Source organism: Lissotriton helveticus, chromosome 3_1, assembly GCF_964261635.1.
Source record: "Lissotriton helveticus chromosome 3_1, aLisHel1.1, whole genome shotgun sequence".
Lineage (NCBI taxonomy): Eukaryota > Metazoa > Chordata > Amphibia > Caudata > Salamandridae > Lissotriton > Lissotriton helveticus.
In genome coordinates, this window is record NC_136061.1 from 1,969,213,055 (window position 1) to 1,969,233,492 (window position 20,438).

The 20,438-nt window shown below is 42.7% G+C and overlaps 1 protein-coding gene across 2 annotated transcripts in view; it reads right to left on the reverse strand.

The window, feature by feature from the left end:
* Positions 1 to 20,438, reverse strand: part of CLPX (caseinolytic mitochondrial matrix peptidase chaperone subunit X) — a 480,932-nt gene that overhangs the window by 433,520 nt on the left and 26,974 nt on the right. For both annotated transcript variants that reach the window (XM_078683091.1, XM_078683090.1), the window contains exons 2-3: positions 19,797 to 19,957; positions 19,115 to 19,223 (exon numbers count right to left, since the gene is read on the reverse strand). In XM_078683091.1, the coding sequence (XP_078539217.1) occupies positions 19,115 to 19,223; positions 19,797 to 19,957 (270 nt within the window). The remainder of the gene's footprint in view (positions 1 to 19,114; positions 19,224 to 19,796; positions 19,958 to 20,438) is intronic.

Below are 20,438 nucleotides of genomic sequence, written 5' to 3' on the forward strand. Positions count from 1 at the left end.
TTGAAGACTCATAGCCGTGATAGGACCTAGATGATGATACTTATAATATAGGAGTTCTGATTGGCCCATTGCTTTATATTTCAGGTATGGAAGCATGATGAAATGAAGGGAAACCTCACTGGGGTGTTGAGCACTGAAGATCATGTGGACTTGTGACTATAATCTCTCACTTGAGACTTTTTCAAATTATGAACTGTACAAATAACCACTGATGTATGAATTTAGACCTAAATTTCCTAGTGGGAAGGTCACCGTTTACAGATTAAGAAAATGACCATGTATTTGGATATACTGGCTCACTTGAGTTTACTCATTCTGTGAACACTAACTTATGTTTTGATTGTGGTGACAGCTTATGGAACAGGTTATAAGCCACAGTTTACGTTTTGACAAAATTACAAATGATTTACCTTCATAATACGTTTAATTTACTCTAATACCTGATTTAGATGACAGGAGTGTCTTTAGTCATTAAGGTTTTGGAAGGTTTAAACGGATGCGTGGGGCACAATGATGTTATTACTACACTCCAAGATGGCCGCGATATTAGGGCCTTGAGTCCCTTGTTTATTTTGAGCACTCTCTCACGTGAAACTTTATTTATTGTTTGGAAGGTTGACATTGTAATTACCCGTGATCAAGGCGAAGTTGTCGCTGAAACGCGTTGGGTTTTTCCATGTTTATTTTTCACGATGCTGCAACTGAAAGAATAAATACTTTTTGAGATGCACGCACAAGACTGGGATTGAGTATCTTTTGTCGCTGTCAAGGAGAGTGCATTGCGTAGCTGTTGTGGCTACACGCTGTGAATATATATATATATATATATATATATCAGATCCAGCACTCCCCAGCTACGGAAGAAACACCACGGACACCTTGCAAGGATTGCAGGTAATTTATTCCAAATGTAGAACTGCACCGCAACGCGTTTCACCTTTCGGCTTGATCATATATATATTGCGTGATCAAGCCGAAAGGTGAAACGCGTTGCGGTGCAGTTCTACATTTGGAATAAATTACCTGCAATCCTTGCAAGGTGTCCGTGGTGTTTCTTCCGTAGCTGGGGAGTGCTGGATCTGATAGTACACAGGGCTGCCGGTGCCCTGCTCACGGACCGCCCTGCTTGTCGGCTTCTTTCGGAACCGAAGTTTGTTGGCTCGCATATATATATATATATATATATATATATATATATAATTTCTATGGCAAAATGAACCCCCTCATTTTGTTCCTTTGCAAATTAAATGTTTTAAGTGTTAACACTTTATTCCAATCAAGATGACTTCAGGTGTGCCATACTTTTGTCATAAGTAAGACTGTTAGCGCTCTAGTTGTTCTTTAGAACACTGGGACATTCTGTCATTGGGCTATAGTCGGGCTACATCTGGCTGATATTTGGGCTACATTTGTTTTTTTTGTCTCTGGTGGCCATCTTTGGGCTACATTGGGCTACATTTGGGCTCTAACATATATATAGCCCAATGTAGCCCAATATATATTTTTCAAAGTTAATTTGCTCAGCAACTACTGAACAGATTTACACCATTCAAAGAGAAGCGTAATCTGCGAGTCGGACTCTACCTTTCTACCAAATTTCTTATAAATCAATTCAGCCGTTCGAGCTGTAGCCGTGTCTAAACGTCCTATGGAAAATAACATGGGGAAAACACGTTTTGGGACCCCCCTTTTATCTCAGCCCCCACTTGACGAATTCCCCCCAAACTTTCAGGGAAGGAGCGGAGCGGAGCAGGCCATCTTCTTTGAGAAATTCGCAAAGATTCGTCCACTGCGCCAAAGTTATTCTCAATAGAATGTTGCGGATTTCCTATGGAAACTAGGTGCTAACTACTGTCATTGGGCTATAGTTGGGCTACATCTGGCTGATATTCGGGCTACATTTGGGCTCTTTTGTCTCTGGTGGCCATCTTGGGAGAATGCATATCAGAATTTTTTTAATGAAATATAAGAGGATTTGAGAAGTCACTCAAAATGTGCCCTAATTTTTCTTTCTTCAGCACTAATCATAATTTCTATGGCAAAATGAACCCCCTCATTTTGTTCCTTTGCAAATTAAATGTTTTAAGTGTTAACACTTTATTCCAATCAAGATGACTTCAGGTGTGCCATACTTTTGTCATAAGTAAGACTGTTAGCGCTCTAGTTGTTCTTTAGAACACTGGGACATTCTGTCATTGGGCTATAGTCGGGCTACATCTGGCTGATATTTGGGCTACATTGGCCATCTTTGGGCTACATTGGGCTACATTTGGGCTCTAACATATATATAGCCCAATGTAGCCCAATATATATTTTTCAAAGTTAATTTGCTCAGCAACTACTGAACAGATTTACACCATTCAAAGAGAAGCGTAATCTGCGAGCCGGACTCTACCTTTCTACCAAATTTCTTATAAATCCATTCAGCCGTTCGAGCTGTAGCCGTGTCTAAACGTCCTATGGAAAATAACATGGGGAAAACACGTTTTGGGACCCCCCTTTTATCTCAGCCCCCACTTGACGAATTCCCCCCAAACTTTCAGGGAAGGAGCGGAGCGGAGCAGGCCATCTTCTTTGAGAAATTCGCAAAGATTCGTCCACTGCGCCAAAGTTATTCTCAATAGAATGTTGCGGATTTCCTATGGAAACTAGGTCCTAACTATAACTACCTACTGGCGACCGCCAGTAGGTAATATATATATATATATATATATAAATAAAATATATGTATGTATTCTAAACACAACCCCTCTAGTCTCACTATGGGGCTAGAGGCAAAAGTACAATACAAGAACTTTAAAAAGCACACAGTAAATAGCACAGAATACGTTTGGCCCTAGGGGCCTCACAAACCATGTACTAAAATAGTGGTATAAGAACCATGTGAGGGATAGAAGTTAGGCCTAGGGCCTGTAGAACCGCTGGGGCAACCAGGAACCACCCAAGTAGGGACGCAGGAGACCCACGGGGGACGCATGCAATGTCTAAACACAGCCGCGAATCACCATTGACTTCTATGGAGGAAATTCAAGTTAGATTTTCCGTGCCTTGCCTGAAGCGCGGTAAGGATGGCCCCGCTACCTCAAGAGACCCGGATAAATTCTGGCACGGCACTGAAGTATATATATCAAGGATAATCCGGCACGGCGCAGGCTTTCTCCAGGCTGCAAGTACGGACACGAACCCAAGTTCAGTGCAAAAAAGTGATTTATTTAGCTTCGGTGTTCCCAGTCATCACGACGCGTTTCGCGCTTCACAGAGCGCTTGATCACATGACACAGTTCATCACCAGACATTGGTTTAAATACATTCATCACATGGTATGAAAGCCTACAAATGGCATAGAAATAGAAGAATTATAACATCAAAAACTACACAAACTGTTTCATCATTTAATCGAGTTTGGTATACTTTGTGTTTTGGGTTCAACAATCTATTAAAAACAGAGAACACCGTTATAATTCATTGTGTGAAATGTAAAACCCTTTGTCTTAAATAGATAGTGATAGTGATATAAACAAAAAAAGTAAAGTGTGTGTTTGTAATAAAATCAAACTTTCAGATAATGTAAAATATTTAAAGTGCAAAGCAACTACTGATGTTCGTAATTTTACGGAACGTGCTCTTTCTACAGAAAGTTAATTGCACAAGCTTTGAATGGAAACGATATGGAGCCCCATATGCTGTTAATGTCCATATACTATGGTAACAAAGAGAGTAAAGTGCTGTAGCAAGGTTAGAAATTATACCTCTTCGAGGGATATAGTTAATTGGGTTTTCGAGATTGGGAGATAATATCGGTAAAATACCTTATTACCCCATTACATTGACCAAATAACTATGCCACCGATAATGTCTAAATAGGACGTTGTGCAAATAGTGCATGTTTTAAAGATAAGATCTTATATTTCATACAGATAAATTAACAATCAATACATGGTAATCCCATCCGGATCAATCAGGGTTCATTCCTCATCGGAACACCGCCTTTAATCTTCGGAGACTCCAAGGAGTTCTCGCGAGGGCTGGGACTCTCACTGAGTCGGCCATTTTAGCTTCCCTTGATGCTACCATGGCTTTCGACACTATCGAATGGCCCTATCTTTGGGCGGCCCTCTCAAAATTTGGATTCGGCCCCGTGTTCATTGCTTGGGTGAAACTTCTTTATGAGATGCCCCTTGCCCAGGTGGTGGTTAACGGGAAGGCGTCCGGTGTTTTCGCATTCGGACGCGGTACTCAGCAGGGCTGCCCGCTGTCTCCATTGCTCTTCGCCCTCGCATTGGAACCGTTGGCGGAGTGGCTCCGTTGGGAGCCTTCTATAAAGGGCATTCGGTGGGCTCCCGATTTCGAGGATCGTGTCTCGCTATACGCAGATGACATTCTCCAAAATTCTAACTTTCCCTCAGAAATCCTTAAACGTGCTCTTCGATGTTCTTACCTCCTTTGGGAAGAACTCGGGTCTCGTTATTAATTGGACTAAATCCTGTGTCTACGTTTTGGCTGGTGGTCTCCCCCCATTGCCCCGTAGATTTCCGATTCAAGTAACGGAGACCGGTTTTAAGTACCTGGGGATATATGTCTCCTTGGACCCCACCGTTCGCTATGAGCGCAACTTGCTGCCCCCTCTTCAACGGCTGAAGCTAGATGTTACACGCTGGCGTCATTTGCCACTGTCACCGCTCGGTCGTGCGGCTCTCTTTAAAATGATGTCGCTGCCTAGATTTTTGTACGCGCTCCAGAACTCGTTTGACCCCGTTCCCTCTCGTTACTTTCGGGAGGTGGAGAGTCTACAACGGCAACTGGTTTGGGATGGCTGTGCACGCGTTGCTCTGTCTAAACTCACGCTTCCATGGTATGCCGGAGGCATCGCCCTTCCCGACATCAGGCGCTATTACTGGGCCTCCCAATTAAGTGAGGTCAATCACGCAACGTATGTTCCTGGTCCCGCCCCTGCCTTCGCAATGGATAAACACCTTCTGCCGGGAGGAACTTCAATAGGGTGCTGTATTCCAGGGGGCTCTGTAAAACACTGACTGGACCCACTAAAGTTGCGGTACGTGTTTGGCACGATGCGAATGCGGCCTTGGGATGGAAGGATAGACTCACGCCCGCGATCCCCTTGTATAACTCTGAATGTCTGGGTAATCTATGGCGAACGAAAGGATTTGACAAATGGGATATGATTGGAATCACTAAGGTGGGGGATCTTTGGTCTAAAGGCGATGTCAAGACCTTCGAGGCGCTTAAGACGGAGTATGAACTTGGGGACAGAGAATTCTTCAGGTACGCTCAGGTCCGACATGCCCTCCTGTCGGTCTTTGCTGTGGGTACAGATATCCCTGAATCCTCACCCCTTGAGGATCGTATTCTGGATGGACATGTGCCCGACAGCACTATTTCATTAATTTACAAGAAGCTGATCTATAACAGGGCTGACCTGCTTGTGCGCCTGAGGGCCTCGTGGATTGCCGACGGTCTAGAATTAGATGATGAGGACTGGCAGTCCGCTCTGTCCTCGCCAAAAGAAGTTGCCATACCCGCACGCCTTAGATTTGTTCAACTTAAGATCCTCCAGTGTGTGTGTCAATGGCCCGAGTCTGGTGCGCATGGGTTACTCTTCTGATGATTTGTGTAAGCATGGTTGCGGTAGGACTGGTACCTTTCTCCACATTTTATGGGAATGCCCGAAGGTGGTCGAGTTTTGGTCCCGTGTGCATGTCGTCATGGAGAGGGTCACCGGGGTGGTGCTGCTGCCCGAGGCCAGGCGCTGCCTCCTGAATGTCTGGGAGCCCAATGACTACAATACGGCACAGATTAACTGGGCGACCCTTGGTAATATGATCGCCAAAAGAGACATTGCACAGCTCTGTGGTTCCCGTAGGCCTCCGACCGTAACATTGTGGGCAGAGAATGTGGACTGGTGCATGTTTCGCGAGAAGACTGTGTATCTGTCGCGTGGAAGGCCCAAGAAGTGGGGCAGAATCTGGTCACAATGGAACGCATACCGTGGCAATATATGCACCCCCCCACAAGATTTGTTTCCCGATGATACCTTGTCCCCCTGATTGACATTCCGACTATTAATTACATTGTATTGCTACTGGTTTCCTCGCTGCCCCCCCCCCCCCCCCACGAAACACTGTGACTGTGTTATGCATGCTACAATGCTGAAGCGCCAAGTACAGGGACCCATGACTGTATTCCCGATTCGCTCTTGCCTTGTGTAACCTGTTATTGTTGCTCTTAATTTCCAATAAAAAAATGTTTTAAAAAATACATGGTAATCAATAAATATACACAAGCATAGCATTCATAAATACGCCTATAAAAACCTTAAAATGGTTGTTGAATGGCTCAAAAAATGAATTCATATGATACATCTAAAAACCATCATATATAAATTGATTGTTAAAAAGTATAAAACATAGAATAATTAGGACACAATCTGTATAAATATCAATCTAAAGTTCATAAAACATGCTTAATAATTTACAAATCCTATAAAATCCTGTGCAATGAGCAAAACGGCCAAAAGATTTTCAGTATTAGAGACAGGTATAAAGGACCTCCGTGATATTAAGGCCTGAGGGATGCTTTGTATTAAGTTGGATTATGTATTGTGTCTCGAGGCGGCGTAGTTTGTACTCCCTATTGCCACCCCGTCGACTTGCCTGCACACAATCAATAACAAAGTATTTAAGTTCACTGCTTCTGGAGTTGTGCTTGGCTTTAAAATGTCTAGCTACAGGGTATGTATTATCCTGATTTTCTATTGCCCGTAAATGCTGTAAAATACTTTTATGTACGGGAAGCTTCGTGCTTCCCACATAGAGCAAATTGCAGGGACAAATTAACACATAAACGGCATATTCCGTCTTACATGTTAATAGTTTATTAATCTTGTGTTCCCTGCGATCAAATGGCGAATGGTAACTGTTTTTGTTAATCGCTTGTTGACAGGCTTTACATACCTTGCAGTTAAAAAATCCTGTATGTGTTTGGTACCAAGCAGACCCTTCCAGAACCTCAGGACTGGTTTTCACTAATTCGTCTTTCATAGACTGCCCTCTACTATATGTGAATGAGGGCCTCTTAGGGAGATCCTTTCCTATCACAGGGTCACTCAGAAGTAATGGCCAATTTTTGCTTATGATAGTTTCTATCTCCTTGTGTTGGGCGCTATATTGCACAATAAATCTAAATTCAGGTGGCTTTGTGGCACTTTCCCCAATTTCTGCCAATGCCTGTGTGTTGCCAGCCAATAATAGGGACCTGTCTTTCTGGTTTGATTTAGAAATAGCTGCATCTATAATTTTGGGAGAATAGCCCCTTTCCAAAAATCTCAATTTACTATCATTCAGTGCATTTTTCAAATCTCTTTGCCTGCTGTGTATTCTTTTCAGGCGTAGCATCTCGCCATACGGGATGCTGTTGACTAGATGTTTAATATGTGAACTCCTAGCATGCAGGGTAGAGTTTCCCGCTGTGGTCTTAAGGTGTAGCCTGGTTTCTATTCTACCCTGTTCAATAAAGACCTCAGTATCCAGAAATGTGATGGATGTCTTGCTTAAAGTGGCTGTTAATTGGAGATTTAAATTGTTTTTGTTTAGATCTGACACAAAAGCTTCTGCAGATGTCATATCCCCAACCAAGAGGACCATCTCCTCCCACCAGCCCATGTGTAAACACGCGTAGCTGGGAGAGAAGCTGGCCCCCATGGCAACACCCTGCATCTGCCTGTACTTCAAGTTGTTGAACATAAATACATTATTGTCCAGGCAAAATCTAACCATATCCAGCAACATCTTTCTGTGGTCAGGCATGTCTGGTAAAGATCTTTCAAGATAGAAGTTAAGGGCATTCAGGCCATCCGAGTGTACAATGCTGGTATACAGCGAACACACATCCAGTGCAATTCGTATATAATCAGTTTGCCACTCAATATTCCTGATTTTGTTAAGAAAGTCACTGGTATCACTGACATTTAACCTCTCCCTGCAGGAAGAAATCAACATATTGTGACATGTGTTCTAAACAGCTATTCCTGGCCGAAATGATAGGACGTCCAGGAGGATTTTTTGGATTCTTGTGCAACTTTGGTAAAAAGTACATTGTCGGTACAACTGGATAATCATTTTTGAGGCATTTGTGCTCCTGACTGGTGATGAAGCCCTTCGACTTCCACTTGGACAGTTTTTTGTAACAATTTGTATACATAACCTTGAGTTCTGGCCATGAGAATCTAGTATAGCAAGTTCTATCGTTAAGTTGTAGAAGGGCTTCCTTTATATACATATCTCTATGAATCAACACAATATTACCTCCTTTGTCCGAAGCTCGGACAATTACTTTGCGATTTTTTTGCAGTTTATTAATCAAGGCTCTATATTCCGCTGTTTCCTTATTGTACTTGTGTTTGCCCCTATGGATTTTCATATTTAAATCCTTTAGTTGGTTGGTAACTTGTTCGTGAAAGAGATCTATTGAATCTTTTAACATGACTGGAGTATATGTGGACTTAGCTCTGAAGTTCGTTAAGGGCTTTCTTTGTTGTATGGCATTATATCACATTAGTTCGTTCAGATTGAGTTAAAATCATACCACTCTCATTTGGTGCATTCGATTGCCACAGTTCTGCAAGTTCCTCCATTAGGGCCTCTGTAGCTTGAGAGTTTGGATTATCACTGGTAATCGTATTTTCTGGCGGCGCTGCTTGTTCCTTTTCAAATTTATTTAATATAAAATGTTTCTTTAGTTTAAGCTTTCTTGTGCTTTTGTACACATCCAATCTGGTGTTTACATAGTTGAAATCCTATACCACATCGTTGGAAGTGGCAACACAACAGGGGGCTGAGGTGCCGCCATAGACTGGACTGTGGCTGGGTCCAGGAATGAGTGAAAAGGACTTTATCCCTGGCTCCCGGGTCGGCAAGAGAATCATTGCGGGAAACAACCTTGAAGGGGACTGCTCACTACATAGACCAGCATGCAATACAAATGCCTGACTCGGCACTCCCCCAGTTGGGGCAGATCAACAATTGAACATTTAAGCTATGGTCGAGAATGGAGTGAACTGTCTCCTTCTACAAGCTGTGAAAGTGTTGTCTCGGAGGAAGGTCGCGGAAACGACCGAAATGCATTAGACAGAAAGACAGCATGCCGAACGAATAATTAAAACTTTTAACCGGGAGGAGTATCGGCTCATTTTCTCTTTTTTCTGAGAAGTTGTTAGAATATATATATATATATATATATATATATATATATATTCTAAACACAACCCCACTAGTCTCTTTATGGGGCTAGAGGCAAAAGTACAATACAGGAACTTTAAAAAGCACACAGTAAATAGCACAGAATACGTTTTGCCCTAGGGGCCTCACAAACCATATACTAAAATAGTGGTATAAGAACCACGTGAGGGATAGAAGTTAGGCCTAGGGCCTGTAGAACCTCTGGGGCAACCAGGAACCACCCAAAGTGGGACGCAGGAGACCCACGGGGGACGCATGCAATGTCTAAACACAGCCGCGAATCACCATTAACTTCTATGGAGGAAATTCAAGTTAGAGTTTTAAAGTTTTAGGACACTTAGGAGTGGACTGCGGTCAAACCCCTTGAGAACTAGACACTTCGAGAGTCAAGACCCACGGGAGCACCGAAGACTTGTGTTACCTCACCCAGGGAAGCCGGGTGTATAGGCGTCTTTTCGTGTCGGGTTTCGTTGTCGACTCCAATGGAGAGCTGCGAAGAAATGCTGCAGGCGACCAGAGGAAAAGTGTCTGTATGGATCTAAGGGTGGATCAGAGATCTGAAGAACCTGAAAGCATAGGGGACAGAGTCTGGGTCACTAGCCAGTGACCATGATGGGGACAGGAAAATGCCAGCCGATGTTGGGTGCTTTAAGGTGAAGGGGGTGAAGCTTGAACTCTTCAGCCACGAGGTCCAGGAGGCGTCGACGACAACCAGGAGCATTGGATGCAGAGTGCTGCAGCGTCGGTATTCGGATTGGACCCAACAAGCCTTGGCAACAGCAACCCACGCAAGATTGGCATCGGTGCAGACCAGCAAGGTCTGAGGGACTCACCCTTTGGAGGGGAGTCAGGGCACGTCTGGAGCAACCTGGAAAGCCCAAGAAACAAAGGATTGTCCTTCATGGGGACCCACTAGCCAATGGACTAGAGATCGCAAAGGAGCCTTGAGCTGCGGTGAAGAAAGCGGGCCCATGGAACACTCGTGGAGTGTAGGCCTCTCAGCTTCGGTGCAAAGGGTGCTCATGGCAAGGGCAACAAATAGCCCAATGCATAACTTCGGGAATTAGGTGCACTTGCAAAATTGCAGGATGTCCAGGAGTTCCGGTCTCTCGTGTCGGCTGCAGGTCTCAGCTTTGCTGGGATCTCGTGTCGGCCTTAGAGATGTCTGGAAGTCCGTGTCCTGTGTCGCAGATTCTTCTGGATCCGGCGGGAGCCTCGAAAATGTAGACCGGCAAGATGCTTCTTTGGTGCCTGTTTGAACAGGGGGGTCACTCCTTGACCCCAAGGGAGATTTCTTCCGTCTTCCAGTCGATCTGGAATGTCGAAGGTCCAAGATTTCGTGTTCAGAGTTTCGACCAGGGTAATCTAAAGCCCTAGTGACTGGGTCCCTATACTTGTACTAAGTTTAGGGGTTGGACTAACTCCCCCTTTGTCCAGTTTCGCGCCAGATGTGGGGCTGAGTGACCCAGCAACCGGTTTGAACTGGGAAATGCATGGAGCACTTTGTGTACCCCAGGCAGTGTCTGAAAAACATTCCCTGAATGCAACCCACCCTGCCCCAATACACTAAAGCCTGTCTGGGGAGGTGCTGGCCATTGTTCCATTTCATTTGCCAGTTCATAGGCAACTCTTAGCTGTGGAATTTCCGAGGTACGATATCCTGAGTTCATGTTAGTAGGGGCGTTATCTTCTTGCAATTTGGTCTTATTGCTAGGTTTCTTGGCAAAGAATTTTTTTAATTTCAGTTTTCTTGTATATTTATAGAGGTCTATTTTGGTTTCCGTCGTGTCATAATGAGTTTCAGGACAAAAAGAAAGCCCCTTGTTTAGTAATTCCATTTCTGTTACTGTTGGATTGTATTTTGAAAGATTTATTACTAAATTGGGGGTTGTTGTTGAACGTTGTCCTATTTCCTCTTGATCGCACGGGCTCTTAGGTTGTATCTGCTTCCATCGGCGCTTGCTGCGTCTTGTTTTGCGCTTTGGTTTCCTGGAGCTTGGGTTCTTCTCCCTCTGGATCGGTTTCGATACTGACCTCGGCCCCTGCTGCTGCTTTGTGGTGTTTGCTGCACATGATAGAGCAGCTGTATTTCGTCTAAAAAAGACATTCTACGAAGACCAGGACGTCTTTGTTCGCCTTCACTGAAATCGGATTCAGATCCGCTTGTTTGTTCACCAGGTGTCAATGTTCCAGTTGCCCACTGTTGTTTATAAATGTCATATTTTCTGGCAAAGGTTAAAATGGTGCCATATTTGTAGTCATCTTGATCCCTACAAAATTTACGATGTTTGCGGTTCTGTACATCCTCTTCATGGTTATCCAGGTTTTTTTCCATGTCATTTCTTAATTTTTTAATTATGCCAGATACCTCATTTAAGGCTGTTATTTTAGATTCCACTTCCGCAATTTTTTTGTGTAGTTCTTCAACTTCTATTCTTTCGTACTTGATGATTATCAACATCATATTGTTGGAGCACCCCATGTTGTTGTTGCCCCATTCTTCAAGCATTTCAGGCTTGGTATCTGGGTGGTTGGGCAAAGTAAAAATACGAAGACCTCTCGGTACCATTTTGAGTTCCACATATTTTTCTAATGTCAAGATTTCCCATTCTCTAGAGATTTCTTTCCTCATTAATTTTTCCAGTTGTGTGAATAGCGTTTTACAAGTAGTTGGGACCGATTGCGGTGTTGCAGCTGTTTCATCTTTGTTCGCCTGCGCTGTGTCTGTTTGGAAAATGCTTTCTGCTTTAGATGCTCTTTTAACTCTCCTTTCCTCCATTACTTGTGCTGGTTGTCACAGTTACTGTATACTGAGTTAAGTTCGTTTGTGAAGGCGTTCGAGGGATCCGTTCCACTTCAGCTGATGGTTCTTTTGTTAGAAGGTGGGTAAATTTGTAATATACCCCTTGTCACTTTGCAATGTACTGCTATCAAGGGAAAGGGTCGCTGTGCAAGTAAGTCTCTTTAAGTCTTTTGTCCCGTTGGACACGCGAAGTATTAAGCACACGACACCTCTCACTGCGTCTTTCCTAACTTAGTTGTTTGCCAGTAGCGTGTCTCTTACCTGGGAGACTCCCGGATCACGCAGGGTCCTCCGACTCAGCGCGTTCGGCGCTCGACCTGGTGTACACACGCTGCCGTTGTTTGTTCTGCTGGTTTCCGAGGCGTTGCAGAACAGCTCCGCTTGGCGTTTCTTGTCCGCGGTGTGTAGGAAGACGGGCTCCCCGCTGTATGTGATTACAGCATACAAAATGTCCTGTCGCAGCGGGAGCGCTAGTCAGTCGGTGCCAGCGATGGGACCAGGGCAGTGTCCCAATTCATGAAATACCAGGAAATCGCTGCACACACCTTGATATTTGTAGCAGTTTCTTTATTTTTCAAAACGTGACAAACACCCTACGCGTTTCGAACCGTAGTTCCTGATCACGGTAGCTTGCATGTGTGGTCCCTTCATTATTTCTATACATTTCAGCCTCTGAGCACGCCCATGATTGATTAAGGCATGCTGGGACATGTAGTTTTACTTAATGTTTATGCCATTGTGTTTGTGTTGATGTCGTGGGTTTTTGCAGCAATGAGGCGATATTTGGCGTTACTGCATGAAAAGCGTGTCCCCAGTTTACTAGGACAATAACGCTTTGTGACGCTCGTGATTCCACGTGCGTGTGTAATCAACTCTCTGTTTACCTGAGGGTTGATTGCAAATGCGTAACTTTATGGACAAACGTCCGCTGGACAATAATAATATATATATATATATATTCCGCTCCTGAGTTTCTCTTCAAATTTGAATCTGAAGTCACGCAAGATTACACTCATAAGAATGAATAATAAATACTGCCTCAATTTGGGCTTATTGAGTGACTTGTAGATATAATTATCGTGAAAATGAATTTATATACTTAAAGGTATTGAATTTAAGAGGCGAATGACATTGATGATTAGTTTACGATAAAGGGTAAACTAATTAATACAATGAGTGTGATGCATGACGTACTATGATAATGAAATAACCATATCAAATGAGGTGTATATATGTATATATTTGATATTATGAATTTATTTTCACTGTGTTACGGAGAATCCGCTTTCTATGTTTATGCCAAAGAACATGATAGAGTTTAAAATGGCCTCCTTCAGTGCCGTTAGTAGACACTGAAGAAGGATTATCGAAACGCGTTTGTCTGCTGTTGTTGAAAATAAACAACTTGGTAACTCTTCCCGTGAGTGCCGAATCTTTTCAGAATTGAAGAGAAACTCCGGAGCGGAATATTTACGTGGCGCATCACCACGACAGGCACCCGGCTGCGAGTGACCCGGCTTTGATGCAGGTTGGAGCAGATATATATATATATATTTATATATATATATATATAGTGCTTACACCACTTTACCCAGGCTGCAAGTGCAGACCTGTGTTGCCATTTTGTAAGGTTTCCCAGGGGTGGCATAATACATGCATAATACATGCTTCAGCCCCTGGTAGGCCTCTGGGATACCGATACCCTTGGTACCTAAGGTACCATATACTAGGGACTCATAAGGGACCCAGTAACCAATCTGGTATGTACCTAAAGTACATGCAATCAATTTAGAGAGAGAACAGCTAGGCTGTGGTCCCGATTAGCAGGGCCACAGCCAGACTAAAGTCAAAAAAACTGTGAAACAAAGCAAAAAGTGGGGGTAACCATAGGAAGCAGATCTTACTCTCCTACACATATCCAATAGCTTCTTGCCTGACATGTCAACTTCACCGTCGGAAGATGCATGCTGCACACTTCAGACAGATGGGAGCGAGTTGCCACTCTTACTGCCTGCCTCAGAGTGGAAGGTGGATTCGGTGTCCACAAGTGCAGCAGAAGTTCCAGATGCAACACCAGGGCTCCAGGTACAGGTGTGCTGTGCTTTTGTATTGGACATGTCTGCTGGATCAAAGCCATGGCGGGGACACTTGCCATGCCACTATCTAGAGCAACTTAGTCCTCACATTGAAAAAAAGAGGGTCTGCAGGACCGGATGAGGAAGTTAGAACAGGATTTCTTCGTAGCAGACACTTAAACTACATCAGTAAATCACATAACCACAAATGTGTAATGTAAATGTAAATGTGTTAGACTTGTAAAGCGCACGGCTGCCCGTAAGCGTCCCGGCGCTGGAGACCGCTGGGGAACCCGTCCTGGCTTTCCCTGTGAGATGGTCCCTTCTGGGTATCTCCAAGGTGAAACCAGGCATCCCCGGCGTCTGTGGGGGGCCGTTGTAGAGATGAGGCAAGCTAATGCCCAGAGTTGCCGAGTGTGATCCCTGGTTAGAGTAGGCACCGAGGCGAGAATTATCGAGTCCGCTGACCCTGGTCCACAAAACCAAAACCCCAAAAGCAGAAATGTGCAGGATTTGTTACAGTGGAAATAAAAGCAGAGCGAAAAAGATTATGCCATTTGCTTTTTTTTTTTTTGCTATTAAACTGAATTATTTTCTAGCATTATATTATGTGCCATGTTCTCAGTACCTCAGAATGTTTGGTGACTAGCACCTTGAGAAGATTACATTTATGAAGAATGCTCTTAAAGTGTTACTGCTCGGTAACTTGCGCCAATTAACAAACAGCTTAGAGCAGGGGTCTTCAAACTGGGTGGAGGGCCCCTATATGGGACCTCAAGTGATCCGGAGGTGGGCGTGGGGGGTTGTAGCAGGCTTTGGCCAAAATAAGCATTAGGTGGATAACACTGCTTTGCTTTAAGTTGAAAATTTGAGCAGCGGTAAGCTGCTCTGTAACGGGTCATCATTAACATGTTTTGAAAATCATTTATATCCTAGCTGGGAGTATGTGTTACAAGGGAAGGGACTACAAAAATTATTCAAAACTCCAGCTTCTATAAATCACACAGTGGATGGTGGTATGCATTAGTAAGGTCTGCATGACTAAAATAGTATGTTTGACAATCTTGTATTTGATTGCATTTTTAAAATGGTAGCAGAACTTAAGTGCAATGTTTAAATAAAGCTAGATATATTTAAACATTTCCAATTTAATGGAATAATTGTGAAAAATCCTGAAGGGCACTCATAATTTTCTTATTTCATGGCATTAAAAAGTTTGAAGACCACTGGCTTAAAAGAAAAGTTAACCTCAGGTTATCCAACAGATTTAGGATCCACTGATTTCTTGTAATTGTGTTAAGAGGAAGGCAGTGGTGCTGGAACAATTTTCAGAGTGGGGGTGCTGCCATCAAGTTTATATCACTGAAGTAATGGGAATAGTAAACAAGCATTTGCAATGCAATAGGTCTATCATTTACGAGAGTATAAGCTATTGTGATTTACAATGGCATTTGCTCAAACTCTTGTAAATGAGAGACTATTTCACTTCAAAGAAGCAGCCGTCAATGTCTGGGTCTGCTTGAAAGTGAAAGCACGCATGGCGAGGAAAGCACATCGTGCCTGCAGTAGAAGAAACCCATGAAAGAAAAGAGTGCTTACAGACTGAATAAGACATACTGTGTTGCAACAGAAGTAAAAGGGCCAGTCGCCATGGGAGATTACAAACGCAGACAAGACTGTACCAAGGAGGGACTAACATGCCTAATAACGACTCGCAAGCCAGCGTTTACGAAGGACAAGGACACAAGTCAATGACAAATATGGGTGGAGAGTGGGCGGGGCTTCTAAGCCATACTCCGATACTGCATGCCTCGCATCAGCGCATGAGCTGCAAAGACTCGACCAAAAAAGAGATGGAGGGAATGCTTGAATTAATATGAGCCACTGGCAATTGCTGTGGCTCCATTTCAGTCCACCCTTTTGTTGCCGATTGTGCTTTTCTAGGCAAAGATCAGGTATATGGAAATCAGGCTTAACCCTCCTCCAATAGGAACTGTTGGATCACTTCTCTCTCCGAACGGAAACTCAAGCAAACTCAAAGCCGTTTTCGAGATTGTGTGCCTCCTTATAGGAGTTGACCTTTGGGTCCTAGACACAGTAACCATGGGGCTCACATCTGGGCGTACCTGTCACGTTTTAGGTTCTCACTGAGAAAAACAAAAAAATGATAGCCTCCATTTTAGCAATGCTCTGAAGTGCAGACATACTCAATAAACCGAATAACGCACATTTCTTTAACTCCGTAATATCACCCAGAAGATCACAGCGTTTTACAAAATCAAAATTGTATTTTTATAGCACTTACGACCTCTGAAGAGGCACTGAAGCGCTTTCTGCAACAAGTAGCACGCTACTCCGGATCCAAGATTAGTAATTAGTAGGTTAGTACAATTATTACTTTTTGGTTAATATTTCTTGTGAATTAGTTGTTTTAGGATTGTGCTCTTGATTTCTTTTGTGTTAGGTAGAGTTTGGGATAGGGAAGGAAAATGAATCGTACACAAATACAACCATACTTCACTGTCAGTTATCACCAGCACACAGCTGCAATAGACACAACGTGACATATCTGGGTCCCAGCAAAGTTATCTAAAATATGAACATCTTCAGTGTTACCTATTCCGCATGCAAATCTGCTTAGTTCGGGGATTTATGAGCATTTTAGTGCTATACCCAAATAAGGTGGCACTGCACAGCATGAAATGGAACAATGGCTGCAACAGTATAAGCATACATTGTGAAAATAAGTCCAGTATGGATAGAATGAAAGGCAAAAAAGAGTGTGGACAACGCAGAAATGGCTTACCATCGAGAGCTTTGATATAGAAGTAGATTAATACTTGCGTTCAATGTCACCTTAATTTTTGTGCTGAGGTACTTTAGGCCCTGCTTGACTTCGGACCCTGCCTGTGGCTTACCCTGTAGAGCTGAAGAGCTACAAATTCAATCATTAATTTATTCATGCATTCAGTGTGTCACCTTATATTAAGTTCTGGGGTTCTTCGGGCCCCATTTGACTTTGGAATCATGCCGGTTTCCTAGTTTACCCCGAGCTGTGAGATATATTTTGTTCATTTATTTATTCAGTGCCACCTTACTGTTACCGCTGGAGTTCCTGGGACCCTCTGTGGCTGCGCTGTGTCACCGCTCGTGACAGACGTCCTGCTGGGAGTGCCAGGAGTTCTGCGCAGCGTGTCAAGAGTCTCCCTGAAAATAGCAGACCACCAGGGGGACTCTAGCCGCGCGGATGAGAGGCTGCTGCTCACAGAAACCTCACGAGAGATGTTCTGCAGAAACGCCGTCAGGAGCCATACACGTGCACATCGCCTGTCCGGGCACGTGCACATCGCCGGTCCCCCTTCCAAACAAAAATTGACAACAATAGATCTCGCCAAGGCGAGCAGCGCATGCGCTGCGTCGCTAGGCAAGACCTAAAAATCCAAGCGTCTCGCAAACAACAAGTGTAGCAAATGAGCTACACCCATTCAGCAAGAGAGTAGTAAGGGTGTGGTAGGTAGCCAGTGTTGCATTTTGGAACACACTGTAGCAAATATACTACTAAAGCAATACACTCATTTACAGACACCACATTTCGAAATGAAACGGGTACTAAATTTGCAAAGACATGCACTTTTTATTGAGAAAATGATATAGCACACAAATGATGAGGGGAAAATGGGTTTCAGCAATCACTAAGCATCACTTTGTAATCTGTCTTGATTTGTTTTCGATCTTATTAAAATCTTTGTTTCCATCACATTTCCGAGTTACAAAACATATACATGCTTTATTTGTGCTTTCCTAACTGCGGATATATTTTCAAATATTTGTAGAGTTCATGTAAAGATATTTAATTTTGTTGTGTTAAATAAAATTACATCTTGGAGCCTGTCCTTTCACACTCCCTGTACCCCAGCAGACTATAACATAGGGCACTATGTAGTGAGAGAAACGAAAAGCCAATCCCAGTGTTAAAAGAACGAGTAGCAATTTGTCGGAAGACACAGCCTGATTTTTTATCATGGCCTTTGAACGCCACACAGCAAATGTGACAAGATAAAACACCATTGAAGTCCTCTTTATTGCTCAGTCACCTTCTGAACTCCCGCATGGTAATGTTAGGGGTGCTGGAGCAACACTAAAACCCCTACTTTCAGTGCTTCTGTCCTACGAGTTTGCAATGTGCAAATAATCAAACTGTGATACGTGATGCATTGGTCACGGGAAAAGCATACAACAGAGACAGGTACTGTCCATATGCAAATTTTAAGTGAGGAATGCAAGCATCTAATTCAAATATACATTTAAGTAAAACCTTCATTATTGTAAGCTCTTTGTTCTACATTTACTTGTCCCAAATTATTACAAAAACATCTCGAAATACACGGAAAATATGAGTGAATATTTAGAAAGAACAAGATGTTGATGTTAAACAGACAAAATTAAAAAATCATCACAAGTAAATTGAGGACACTTGGCCATACAAAGAGAATTGGCGCAATAGGGAAAAGGTGATTAACATCTGTTGACAAAAATGTACTCCAGGATGGCAGTCTCAACCACATAAGTGGGCTATAGCTGCATTGGTCCAGTTAATAGTTTACTTGAACACTGCTACATAGCTTTCAGTAACGTAAGTAGGTTTGTGATCTTATGTTGACTAAGGGTTTTTCAACTGGATAGTGCGATAGAGCACTTCATTTGTTGCTGCTCTAAAGACCTATATTTTAAAAAGCTTCAGTATAGGGATTATAATTATCAAATGTTTAAACTATGTAACATCCATACGCATGTGTGTCAATTAACAGACGTTTAAGAGCATACATAGGTCGAACAGAAAAGAAACAAGAACAAAGTCTTTCGTGCAAAGACCTCCAATTATTCCACATTTAGTCAGTATTCTCTGCTAACTTCCCAATTGAAACAAGTCCATTACGGAAAATTACGTGGATAAAGAAAATAAAAACATTGATGATACTTACAAACAAAGGTTTCCACATGAGTGCACAAATCTCCGCATTTTGGGCAGCGAAGCTGGTTGCCTCCTTTTCCAGACCCAGATTTCTTACCACCTCCTTCCCCCACAGATTTCTAAGAAAATGTTTTGAGTTTGATTAATATCAGCCCACACTAAAGCTAATTAACATCATATTGCAGTGTCTTCCAATGAAACAGTCTTTGGCAGGAGGAGTTCAACCTACTTTTGCAGCACAGTTGAACATAGTAAAAAACAAACAAAAACAAAAAAACACAAAATAGCCCGTTAAAAAGCTAGGTTAAGGTATTTACCAAAAAACTGAACACTATGGCCTCAAAAGATGCAATCAGGAAGTGGACTCCATATGCATCCTTCAAATGTCATGATAAGCATCGGCAAAAGTAGAAAATAAAATAACATGTGCACTTTTATTTTATTTTCTATTTGGTGCGAACTAGAGAGGTAGTCGCCTAAATGCAGTCACACTCCGAAAAGGAGCAACGCCAGGCAAAGCTTGCTACTTCTCAACTGCAAGTTTGACGTGTTGGCACTGCATACACTTAATTTATTATGCTAATGAGTGCCGTGGAAGTTCAGATCATGCATGTCAATTCAGCATTTAAAAAACATCAGGAACAGGGAAAAGAAAGACAATGAACCATGTTTTCAGCTCTGTAAATACAAACCTTATTTCCATCTCCAGACCCATCCTTGTTAGCACCATCTTTAGAAGCAAAATATGAAGGAGTTTCCGAAAACGCTCGAAAAGGAACATTTCTCAAAACTTGATGCTCAAATGTTCCAGGTCTTCCTAAAATTGAGCGATGAAAGCGAGCACAAGTTATGCCTAAAAGAAAATCGGATTTAAGCGTGTTAAAATCAGAAATATGTTTCCCTTGTCTGGAGTTAAAAGTTGATTGAGTTAATTTATCTGTTAAAAATATGGGATTTCGGAGTTCAAATGGGAACTAAACTAAGCAAATGTATTACTTTTGAAATAAAGATTTTTTTTTTAAATCACCCTCTTTCTACCGTCATAAAAAATTCGGATTTTTTTTAGAGAGTTTAATCATTAGGACAAAGCATTTGTAAATCTCAGTGACTTATTATCAAGACCCATTTGTGCGCAAGATGTAATTTAAAACACACTTTTTCACAAGCAGGGAAAAGAGCTACCTCTATTAATTTTGAACACCTCCCCCAACTTCATTAGCATGCTTGGGTTACAAAGTGACATAACTTCCGTCACTTTATGTTCCTTATCAGTTTACTATTAAAGACAGTCTAATGTAAAGAGGATGGAAAATGCTTAAACCAGAAACGGTTCC